The sequence below is a fragment of the Mobula hypostoma genome, chromosome 19 (assembly GCF_963921235.1).
Source record: "Mobula hypostoma chromosome 19, sMobHyp1.1, whole genome shotgun sequence".
NCBI classification, from domain to species: domain Eukaryota; kingdom Metazoa; phylum Chordata; class Chondrichthyes; order Myliobatiformes; family Myliobatidae; genus Mobula; species Mobula hypostoma.
Window position 1 is genome coordinate 62,738,082 of NC_086115.1, and position 12,203 is coordinate 62,750,284.

Genomic DNA, 12,203 nt, shown 5'->3' on the forward strand with positions numbered 1-12,203 from the left:
GTTATTGGAGGAAAGTATAAGGGGATGTCAGAGGTAGAATTTTTTATAGAGTAGTAACACACAGCTTGTTGTAGTGGTAGAAGCAGATACGTTAGAAACATTTATGAGACTTTTAGATAGTCACATGAGTGATAGAAAAATGGAATGCTATGTGGGAAGGAACTGTTAGATTGATCTTGGAGTAAATTAAAAGACTGGCACAACGTCATGGGCTATGCTGTACTATGTAACTATATTAATGACTCAAACAGTGAAGCTTGGAATTTCAGACACATAATTATAATATTCAGGCACTAATCTAATTAAGATATTAACAAGGCTACTTGAAAGATGATAATAGGTGGATCAGTGCAGGTGGATAGAGATAGAGTCATCATCTAAAGATAACCCAGCCAAACAAACTGGCTCACTTAGAAAAACAAGTAAATCATGAGACCTTAAAGGATATAGCTGTAAGAACATGATAAGGCCTCAAAGCAGGTAGTTGTAAGGACATACAGAAGTGGGATAAGATAAAGCTTGCCTTTCAGAAAAGCATCAACAGGCCTACCCCTGCCATCCCAGTGTAAAGAATTTTTGTTGGAGAGGCTAACTATATTGAAATGTAACTAAAATTAAGAGAGAAGCATTGGCATATTAACAAAGTATGAGCTTTAAATGAGCTTATCAAATTTTTCCTTGGACCGTGATCACGAAGGATACCAGGCCCTTCAGGTCTTTGAACCAGCTGTTGATCATCTCTGTGAAGTTCCCCCACACTATAGTCTGAGCTCCATACCAGGAAGAGATTACCAGAGGAACAAGGACAGATTTAAGGATGTGCTCCAAGCTTCTTTGAGAAAGTACACCTCCACCATCTTCTGGCATGTTACCATTTAAATTGGAGTGGAAAGATTTGTAATAACATAGAGAAGCTGAAGTCCATTCATTGGGAACACACAAAGCTTAGCATAAATGGTGGAAGGAGTATACCATCTCTGAAGCTACCCACCTACACCCTGCCCTGTTGGGTATCTCATGCCCCATATGTGAAAGTGTCTGCAGTTTCCACATTGGCATCATCAGTCACCTCAGAACTCATCCAACTCTTGTAAATGAAACAATAGAACAGTACTTGCCCTTCCAACTTTATTAAAATATGTTTACATATTTTATTAGCTTTTATTAAGCAATTATTGTTACTATCTTCAAATCATTTATCATATTATCTATTTTGATATAATAGTAAGTTATAATTCCTATTTAGTTTAAGTCACAGGTCCATCTAGGAGAGGAGCCAAAAATAGTAATCTCTCTGATCTCTTCATTCAGCAGATAATAATCTTTGATGAATATCTCTTTTTTTATATTAATTGTTTACAATGTTAGAGATTTTCTATTCACTCTGATTTGGAAGACTCAGTTGCCTTCATTTCATTTGCCACTCTCTCACCTGTTTCTTACAATCAAAACTGATTTCTATCACCATCTGTAAGGAGGGAAGGTACAATGTTTTTGAGCTATATTAACAATCACTTAATGTTGATGTTTGCTATTAATAGAAATATATCAGTCTATATATCGTTTCTACGGTTCATACTGGTTGTAGTGTGGTGTTGTTGGATATAAATGGTGTAAGTTCAGCTGCAAAATGAGTACAAATTAATAGTATATTAAACAACTCTAATTATTAATTTGCTAAATATTTAGGGGAAAATAGGTTTGCCAAGTACCTGAAAATTATAATATTCAATTCAAATTACAGTATATATGTACTAGAAAATTACTCTCTGCTTTATAAAAACTACTTTCATATTTCCATTAAATTAAATTTTAATTTTCATTTTAGGAATCCCCAAAGGAGATGAGAATGCCCCTTCCATTAATAAGTTTACTTGACTGTGGGAAGTCATCTGGGGGGAAATTAAGATTGCTGAAAGAAGTGATAGCAGTTCCTCAACCTAGTCTTGGTTACAAAAAGGTACGACATTTGATTATGTATTTGTCTGACCTGTTTGATTAACTGCTATTTATCTGATCTAACCCCATGAAGAAACCAGTAGACGTTAAAATTATCTATTCTGATAAAGATAAACACGAGGGAGTTGCAGATGCTTGAAATCCAGAGTAACACACACAAAATGCTGAAGGAACCCAGCAGGTCTGGCAGCATCTATGGAAGTTAATGAACAGTCTGCGTTTTGGGATAGAATATAAGGTGTTACTCCTCCACAATGAAAGTGACCTGATCTTGACACAAGAAGCAGCCATGGACCGATACATTAGAATGGGAATGGAATTAAAATTCTTGGCCACTGGGAAGTCCCACTTGTGGCATATAGTGCAGAAATGTTCAACAAGGTGGCCCCAGAGTTTATGACGGGTCTCACCAATATAGAGGAGGCTGCAATGGGAGCACTGGACACAATAAACAACCCTATGAGATTCGCAGGTTATGCGTTGCCTCACCTGGAAGGACTCCCTGGGGCCCTGCAAGGAGGTGAATGGGCAAGTGTAGCACTTAGGCTACTTGCAGAGATAAGTGCTGGGAGGGAGATTAGTGGGGGAAGATTAACGGACAAGGGAGTTGTGGAGGGAGTGATCCCTGCAGAAAGCAGGGAGGGAAGAAGGTAAAGATATGTTCAGAGATGGCGGAAGTTGTGAAGGATAATGTGCTGGATGTGAAGGCTGATGGGGTGGTAGAGAAAGACAAGAGGAACTCATCACTGTTAAGGTGGTGGGAATATGGGTGAGCGCAGATGTATGGAAAATGAAGGAGATGAGGGTGAAGGGAAGGAGGGGAAACCCCATTCTTTAAAGAAGGAGGACATCTCTGATGTCCTGGAACAGAAAGCTGCATCCTGGGAACAGATGTAGGGGAAGCGAAGAAACTGAGAAAAGGGAATAGCATTTTTACAGGCGATAGGACAGGAAGAGGTATGGTTGAGGTAACCGTGAAAATCAGTAGGTTTATAAAAGATGTTGTTTGACAGCTTGTCTCCAAGCTGGAGACAGATAAATCAATAAAAGAGAGAGAGAGAGATGTCAGAGATGGAACAAGTGAATTTAAGGATAGGGTGGAAGTTAGAGGCAAAGTTGACAAACTCAGCATAGGATAGGTGCATGAAACAATGCTGTTGTAGTTGTAGCGGAGAAACAGTTGGGGAATATAACTGGGAATAGCTTTGAACATGGACTGTTCTACATAGCCAACAAAGAGGCAGGCATAGCTGGAGCCCATGTGAGTTGCCATGGCTACCCCTTGAGTTTGGAGAAAGTGGGAGGAGCAGAAGGAAAAATTGTTCAGGTGAGGACTACTCTGTCAGATAGAAGATGGTGTTGGTAGAGAGGGATTGGTTGGTTCTTTTGTCAAGAAAGAAGCAAAGAGCTTTGAGGCCTTTTTGATAGGTGGTAGAAGTGTATAGGGACTGAAAGAGCTGATTGTGGACTTCAGGAAAGGCAAGACGAAGGAACACATACCAATCCTCATTGAGGAATCAGAAGTGGAGAGAGTGAGCAGTTTCATGTTCCTGGGTGTCAAGACTTCTGAAGTTCTAACCTGGTCCCAACATATCGATGTAGTCGTAAAGAAGGCAAGACAGCGGCTATACTTCATTAGGAGTTTGAAGAGATTTGGCATGTCAACAAATGCACTCAAAAACTTCTATAGATGTACCATGGAGTGCATTCTGACAGGCTGCATCACTGTCTGGTATGGAGGGGCTACTGCACAGGACCGAAAGCAGCTGCAGAGGGTTGTAAATCTAGTCAACTCCATCTTGGGTATTAGCCTACAAAGTACCCAGGATATCTTCAGAGAGCGTTGTCCCAGAAAGGCAGCATCCATTATTAAGGACCTCCAGCACCCAGGGCATGCCCTTTTCTCACTGTTACCATCAGGTAGGAGGTACAGAAGCCTGAAGGCACACGTTCAGTGATACCGGAATAGCTTCTTCCCCCCTGCCATCAATTCCTAAGTGGACATTGAACCCTTGGACACTACCTCACTTTTTTTTAATATACAGTATTTCTGTTTTATGCACATTTTTAAATCTATTCAATATATGTATACTGTAACTGATTTACTTATTATTATTTTCTCTCTTCTATATTATGTATTGCATTGAACTGCTGCTGCAAAGTTAACAAATTTCATGTCACATGCTGGTGATAATAAACCTGATTCTGATTCTGAATATCAATGGTGAAGGTGAGGTGGTCAAGGCCATGAAATTGAAAGTTACAGAGGAGACTGAGGGCATGAGAAGAATCGCAGATGTAGTGGGAAGGGACTGAACCAAGGGGGATGGAATAGAATTGAGATATGAGGACACAAGTTCAGTGGGCAGGAGAAAGCTGAGACAATAGGCCTACCTGGACTGTTCGGTTTGTGGATCTTGGGTAGAAGTGAGCATTACAATGCAAGGGAGCTATGAGTTTGGTGGCAGTAGATTGGTGTAGAATGTAAGAGCAGGAAGATAGTGATAGAACTTTATAAAACATTATTTACACCACAGCTGGAACACTGTGTATAGATTTGTTTACCACATTGTAAGGAAGATTTGATTGCAATGGAGGGGACACAGAGAGATATTCCAGAAAGTTGCTTAGGATGGAGATTCTGAGATATGAGAAGCATATGAATAGGCTGCATTTGTTTTCCTTGGAGCAGAGAAGGGTGCGGGAGAATTTTATAGTGGTATACAAACTATGAGGAGCATCGGTGTTGGGAAATCCTACCCCTTAGCAGAGTTATCTAAAATTAGAGGGGACAGGTCCAACATAAGGTTGGAAAATGATCGAAGAAGGAACCTTTTCACCTAGAGCAGGGATCCCAACCTGGTGCCCATGGACCCCTCAGTTAACGGTAGGGATCCATGGTATTAAAAAGGTTGGGAACCCCTAACCTAGAGGCTAGTTGGAATCCGAAACACTTGCCAGAGTGGGTGATGGAGGCAGATATTCTCACAACATTTAAGAAGTTATATGAAAGAGCACTTGAATTGTCCGTACATTAAAATCTACGTACCAAATATGGGTACATGGGATTAATATAGACAGTCGATGAATAGAATTCAGATGGTAGACCAAAGGGCTTGGTTCCATCCTAGAGAACTCTATGACTTCATTATTCTGTTTAAGTCATTTAATATACTTAAGTTCTGAAACAGTGTAGCACACAAATTATTATTTTTTTCAACCAATAATAGATTCATTTAGGCCTACTCTATTTTCAATTCGCCAACTAATCTCCTATCAAAACGAGTGATTACCTCTACACCATGAGCTTCTATTTTCTACAACAATCTCTGAAGCAGCACCTTCAAATGCTTTCTGGAAGTCCAAGTATGGTACATTCACCAGTCCCCATTTATTCGTCACATATTTTCCTAAAAAAAAAACTCCAATAAATTAGCCAAATATGTTTTTACTTTCACAAAACTAAGTTAACAAATTTCACATCACATGCCGGTGATGATAAACCTGATTCTGAAAACCATGTTGATTTTGCCGGATTACCTTGAATGTTTCCAAGTACTCTGCTATAATGATAATAGCTCCTCATGACAAATATTTAGCTAAGCAATCCATTTAAGCTGGAAAATTTTAAATATTGATTGACAAATCTGGCAAACCTCCTTACTTTTACTACTACCTTGGCATGATCTGAGAATATAATTAGAGCTGTTTGATATTGTCTTCCAGGCTCTCAAAATGATGAGAGATCTTCAGCAAGAAATAAGCAAGTGGATGTTACCACCAAAACATGGAGTAAGAATATATTAAAGAATGATCCATTTGTCATACTAAGCATTCTTGAAACTATTTTACATTATATATTTGGATTCATGTTATAGTGAATTCCAGTTAATTGGGCCATCAGTTAACTGGGGCAGCTGCTTACTTAGAACACCTCTTAAAGAACAAAAACAGATGGAGTAAATAGCCAGGATTACCTTTGTTTATATGCATTAGTCGCAGGCACTTGCATGGCTGTTAGACACAGCACCTTCTTTGAGTAAGCAGTTTTAAAATGGCATCACTTGCATGTGTTTGTGTTTAAAAAGAAAACTGATTATTGGCACTGATAGTTGGCAAATAATAAGCAGCAAAGCAATTCAGAACTGTTTTGTTCATTCTGATTTCAAGCATTCGAGCTTTAAGATGCCAGAAACAGCCAGAAGTGAAAATGAAACCATTTCATTACTTCAACATGTCAGGAACTGCAAAGAATTTGAATGTATTGACAATCATCTTGAATGTTACAATGAAAATGAAGATTTGGAGGATGCAATCGTTGATAGGATTGTAAGAAGGCAGTCCACTATCTGCACTGATTTTATTAATTTACAGGCAAAAGAACATGACATGGATGTATTCCTCCATTGATACATATTAGGAACTAATACACAATTTTATAGTACTGTCGTGCTATTGGTAGTGTGCAAATTTGTTCAGTATTTCATTTAAATGTATAATTCGTTACTCATTTTGTCTTTTTATACCTTTTTAACTATTTCCATGAAACTTCGGCCAATTGGGGCAGCTGCTTAATTGAGCCAAAATGTACTGCCCCTGATGTGACCCAATTAACTGGAATCCACTATTTTAAAACAAAGCAGGCAAGCCTTACTATCTCTGTTTCTGTAGGTGGAGGAAGGGGATTATTATGCAGATCACTTAATCTGCTTTTTAACACAAACAGACTGAAAGACTTGTTTCTACATTCAGCCTGCAGTAATGTCTCATTTGGGTTGCTGGAAGAAAGGTTATGATCGTATAGAACAAGCTTTTGAGGTGATTCAGGAGGCTTGTACCACACTAGAAATGACATTGGGAGAGGACCTGCATTTGATGCTCAACTGTGGTGCACATGAATTAATGGATTATGTGAGTTGATATTACATTTACGTGTATACATGAGTATTCAAATCTATAAATCATCAAGGTTCTTATCTTTGTGTACAAATCACTTTGCTCCTTCTGTGAAATTTCTAAACTTGTACCTTTTAACCTCTCCTCATTCAATAGGCAGAAAAGGGAAAGAGGTCCTTCACAGTGAGTATATAGAGTCAGGAAAGAGGCTGAAGAAAAGGACCCCCAGGGTTGTAATCTCCCGGTTACTCTCTGTGCCACCTGCTAGTGCAGGTAGGAATGGGGTGATAGCATGGATGAATGAGTGGCTATGGAGATGGTGCTGGAGACAGGGTTTTAAGTTCTCAGATCATTGGAACCTTTTCTAATACAAGAGAGACGGATTGCACCCTGAACTGGAGGGAAACCAGTATCTTGGTCATGAGGTGTGCTGATGCTACTCGAGAGAGTTTAAACCAGTTTTGCCGGGGGTTGGAACTGGAGCCCATGTCATTAAGGGAGGAATCGGACCAGAAGGTAGAGGTAAGGGAAAGTATTGAAAGGCAAAGTCAAAATAACAGATATTAAAGGTTAGATAGTTTGATGTCTGTGTAGTTTAATGCTAGGAGTTTTATGGAAAAGGTGATGAATTTAGAGCATGGATCAGTACATGGAACAACAATGTTGTAGCCATTACTGAAACTTGGTTGAGAGAGGGGCAGGAATGGGTGATTAATGTACCAGGTTTTTGAAGTTTTAGAAAAGATAGAGGAGGAGGTAAAGGGGTGGGGGTTGAGTTGCACTACTAATCAGGGACAATATCACAGCTGCACTCAGGAGAGATATACTGGAGGGGTCAGACACTGAGTCCATTTGGGTGGAACTCAGGAATAGGAAGGGTGCAATCACACTGGCAGGATTGTACTACACCCCCCCCCCCCCCCCCGATAACCTCCAGGACATTGAGGAACAGATATATGATCAGATTAAGGAAATGTGTAAAAATAATAAGGTTGTTGTTATGCGGGATTTCAACATCTCTAATGTAAGGGGTTTGGATGGAACAGAATTTGTTAAGTGTATCCAGGAGAGTTTCTTAAATCAATATGTGGACGTTCTAATGAGAGGAGGGGCCGTATTAGAGCTGGTGTTGGGTAAAGAGCCTGGCCAGGTGACTGACCTTTCAGTGGGTGAACAGTGACCACAATTCCTTAACTTTCAGGCAATAATTAAGGATAGGCAAGGTCATTGTAGGAGACCCTTAAATTGGAGTAGGACAAATTACGATGATATCAGACGGAAACTAAGAAGCGTTAATTGGGAACACCTTTTCTCTGGCAAGCCCACATCAGACATGTGGAGGGTGTTCAAAGGATCAAAGGCACAGAGTACAGGAAAAGTATTTTCCTGTTAGAAGAAAGAACTGGGGTGGAAAGATAAAACCTTGGATGTCCAGAGAGGTGATGAATTTAATCAAGAAGATAAAGGAAAAGTATGTAAAGTTTTGGAAGTTAGGATCAAATGAAGCATATGAGGAGTATTAAGAAGCCGGAAAAGAACTAAAGAAAGGAATAAGGAAAGCCTGGAGAGGCCATGGAAAGTCCTTAGCAAGTAGGATTAAGGTGAATCCCAAGGCATTCCATACATGGATCAAGAGAAAGAGGGTGGAACCACTCAAGAATAAAGAGGGGAGATTTTGCCTGGATGCAGAGAATGTGAGTGAGGTATTTAATGAGTATCTTGCTTCAGTATTTACCAAGGAAAAGGATATGGAGGAACAGAAGATCAGTGCTATTTAAATATGTTAGGGCATTTAGAGGTCAAAAAGGAGGAAGAGTTGGGCATCCTAATGAGTAATAAAGTGGATAAGTTCCTAGGGCTTGATGGGATTTATCATTGAAGAAGGCAAGAGACGAGATTGCTGGGCCCTTGACCAGTATCTTTGTGTCCTCTTTAGCCATAGGCAAGGTCCCAGAGGACTGGCAAGAGGCTAATGAAGGCAGCAAGGGAAAATCCTGGGAGCAATAGACCAGTGAGCTCACATATTTGTAGAGAAATTGCTGGAGAGAATTCTTAGGGAGTGGTTAAATGAACATTTGGAAACGCGTGGCCTAATTAGGGAGAGCCTACAATGGCTTTGTGCATGGCAGGTGACAAGAGAGATTGATGCAGTGAATGTTGTCTACATGGATTTTAGTAAGGTGTTTGACAAAGTCCCCCAATGGAGGCTAATCCGGAAGATTAAGATGCATGGGGTCCGTGGCAAATTGCATGTTTGGATTCAGAAATTGCTTGCACATGGAAGACAGAGGCTAGTGGTTGAAGGGACTCATTTGAGCTGGAAGCCTGTAATTAGTGGATTTCCACAATGATCTGTGCTGGGACCTCTGTTGTTTGGATGTATGTACATGACCTGGATGAAAATGTAGATGGGTGAGTTAGGAAATTTGCAGATGATACCAAGATTAGTGGAGTTGTGGATAGTGTAGTAGACTGCAAAGAATATAGCGCAATATCAATTGCAGATATGGGCTAAGAAATGGCAGGTGGAGTTTAACCCAGATAAATATAAGGTGTTGCACCTTGGTAAGGCAAATGCAAATTGAGTACACTGTTAAGGGCAAGATCCTTAACAGGGTTACCAAGTAGAGAGATCTTGGGATCCAAGTTCGTAGCTCCTTGAATGTTACTACATAAGTTGATGAGGTGGTTAAGAAGGCTATAGAATGCTTGCTATTATTAGTTGAGGCATTGTTCAAAAGTCGGGAGGTTATGTTGCAACTTTATAAAACTCGAGTTAGGCCACATCTGGAGTATTGTGTACATCACAATGGGAAGGATGTTGAGGATTTTGAGAGGGTGCAGAAGAGGTTTACTAGGATCTGCCCAATTTAGAGGGTGTGTGCTATCACAAGAAGGTGGATAAACTTGGGTTGTTTTCTCTGGAGCGCCAGAGGCAGAGGGCAGATCTGATAGAAGTTTACAAGATTATGAGAGGCAAAGACGAAGTGGACAGAGAGCATGTTTCCCAGGATTGAATTGTCTAATACCAGAGGGCATGCATTGAAGGTGAAAAGGGGTAAGTTCAAAGGGATGTGAGGGGTATTTTTTTTAATCAGAGAGTCATGGATGCCTGGAGTACCCTGCCTGGTATTGTGGTATAGGCAAATACATTAGAAGCTTTGCAGAGATGTTTAGATAGGCAGATAGATGTAAGGAACATGGAAGAACATGGACATGGTGTAGGTAGGACGATTAGTGTTTGTGTGCTACTGATTTGCTTTTTTAACTGGTTCGGCACCACATTGAAGGCTGAATGGCCTGTTCCTGTGCTGTACTGCACTAACTTGTAATCTCTCTCAATGAGGGGGGATCTCATTGAAACCTTTCAAATGTTGAAAGGCCTAGATAGAGTAGTTGTAGCAAAGATATTTCCCATGGTAGGGGAGTCTAGGACAAGAGGGTACAACCTCAGGATAGAGGGGTATCCTTTTAAAACAGAGATGTGGAGAAATTTCTTTAGCCAGAGGGTGGTGAATTTGAGGAATTTATTACCACAGGCAACTGTGGAGGCCAGGTAATTTAAGGCAGAGCTTGATTGTACTTGGAATCAAAGGTTACAGGGGGAAGGCCAGGGAGTGGGGCTGAGGAGGAGAAAAAAGGATCAGCCATGACTGAATGGCAGAGCAGACTCGACGGGCCAAATGGCCTAGTTCTGTTCCTATGTCTTATGATCTTATTTCCAGTTTTGTTTCAGCAGCCCTGCATGATGTCTTCACCAGTCTGATTTGCGTGTCTGTGGAATATCTTAATTACTTTCATATGAATCAATACTTCATGCATAGTTGATTCAGGAACAAGGAGTATAGAGGCCTTATGTCTAAAGTATACTGAAAATGTGTTTGCCAGGTTTTTCTTTGAGGGTGCCTATTAAAGATGGGACATTCTGCTGCTCTTTAACGGAAGCCTCAATAAGCTCACTAATTTCTTTGTTTTGGCTGGGCTTTATGGTTCTATAAATCCTTGTGCCAATTTCATGATAACTTTGTTTTTCATTTGGCTAAGGCACCACAAGCACTTCTGTTCCTCTTAAAGCTGTGTCTGATGACATTCATTATTCACTGCTGAAACTGGATTTGCATTATTTATTTCCTCTTATTATATTGTAACCACATAACTGTTTCTTTATTACCTCTACGTTTCATGTTTCTTTTTAACAAGCACATTCAAATGAATTTTCTGATAAGGATGATATCTCCGTCTGCATTAGTATGATCATAGATTCTCCACCCAAAGGAGGAGGACTTCTCAAATAGAATTCTGTCTGTACTCTGAATGACACAGATCTATTGTGACCTAGAAAGGCTAGTTCCCAGATGCCATGGTAACTCTGTAGGCATATTGCCATAACTGACAAGAAAGTCTATAGAGATTTTGTCTTCTTTTTGTGTAAAAATAACCTAGGAGAGCTCAATGTTGAAGGAACACATTCTCTGAAGGAACTATGTCTCTGTGAGAGACATAGGCAGAATGTAAAATCAAACTTCAGCGTAATTGATGATGTGTCAGTATTCAGCTAATATATTTTGCAATGAATAGAAGTGTTGGCTCTTGAAAACACAAGGATTTTTGAAAATGTATTGACTTCTGGCTTGCAAGCAAACCTGGTATTGATAACATTTATTGCCCATCTGTTATTATCCTTCGAAAGATGATGAAGCTTTTGATCTTTCTCAAAAAGATTTCGCATTTAGGTCCAGCAATGGTAAAAGATGCCAATTTATTTCAAAGCCAATATTTGTCCAGGCAAATTAAAGCTATTCAACCGCACACTCTTGCTATGTCCTGTACATTTCCTGGCCTGTCCTTCCTCTTTAAACTGTATTGCAATTCCCCGAGACACCTGCAAACACCCATCCATTGCCAGCACCTGCTGGGTACTGCTTCAAATGAATGTCTGTGTGTGTGTGTCTGTCTGTCTGTCTCTCTCTCTCTCTCTCTTTTTCTCTCTCTCTCTTTTTCTCTCTCTCTCTCTCTCTCTCTTTCCCTCTCGCTCTCTCTTTCCCTCTCTCTCTCTCTCTCTCACTCTCTCTCTTTCCCTCTCTCTAGCCAGCACTACCACAACACACATCACCCTTTTTACCTTTATCTTACATTTAATAAATATCTTTTGTTTCTAATTCCTGTTGTGGCTTGGCTACTAGTGTTATTTCCTGAGAGCTGAGGTTGTAACACGCTTCACTTCTATTCTGTAATTTGGTGAAGGATTTTCAGGTGTAATTTATTGCAGAATCCCTAGCCTGTCACCTGCTTTTATAACTGTTGGAGGAACTCAGCAGTCCAGGCAGCATCTATGGAAAAAAAGTACA

At 40.1% G+C, this 12,203-nt stretch overlaps 1 protein-coding gene across 8 annotated transcripts in view; it reads left to right on the forward strand.

The window, feature by feature from the left end:
- The window catches only part of eno4 (enolase 4), a 106,106-nt gene that overhangs the window by 61,929 nt on the left and 31,974 nt on the right, over positions 1-12,203 (forward strand). For 6 of the 8 annotated variants that reach the window (XM_063072038.1, XM_063072041.1, XM_063072039.1 and 3 more), the window contains 3 exons: positions 1,829-1,960; positions 5,686-5,751; positions 6,712-6,870. In XM_063072038.1, the coding sequence (XP_062928108.1) occupies positions 1,829-1,960; positions 5,686-5,751; positions 6,712-6,870 (357 nt within the window). The remainder of the gene's footprint in view (positions 1-1,828; positions 1,961-5,685; positions 5,752-6,711; positions 6,871-12,203) is intronic. The other 2 variants (XM_063072042.1, XM_063072045.1) reach the window with 2 other exon arrangements.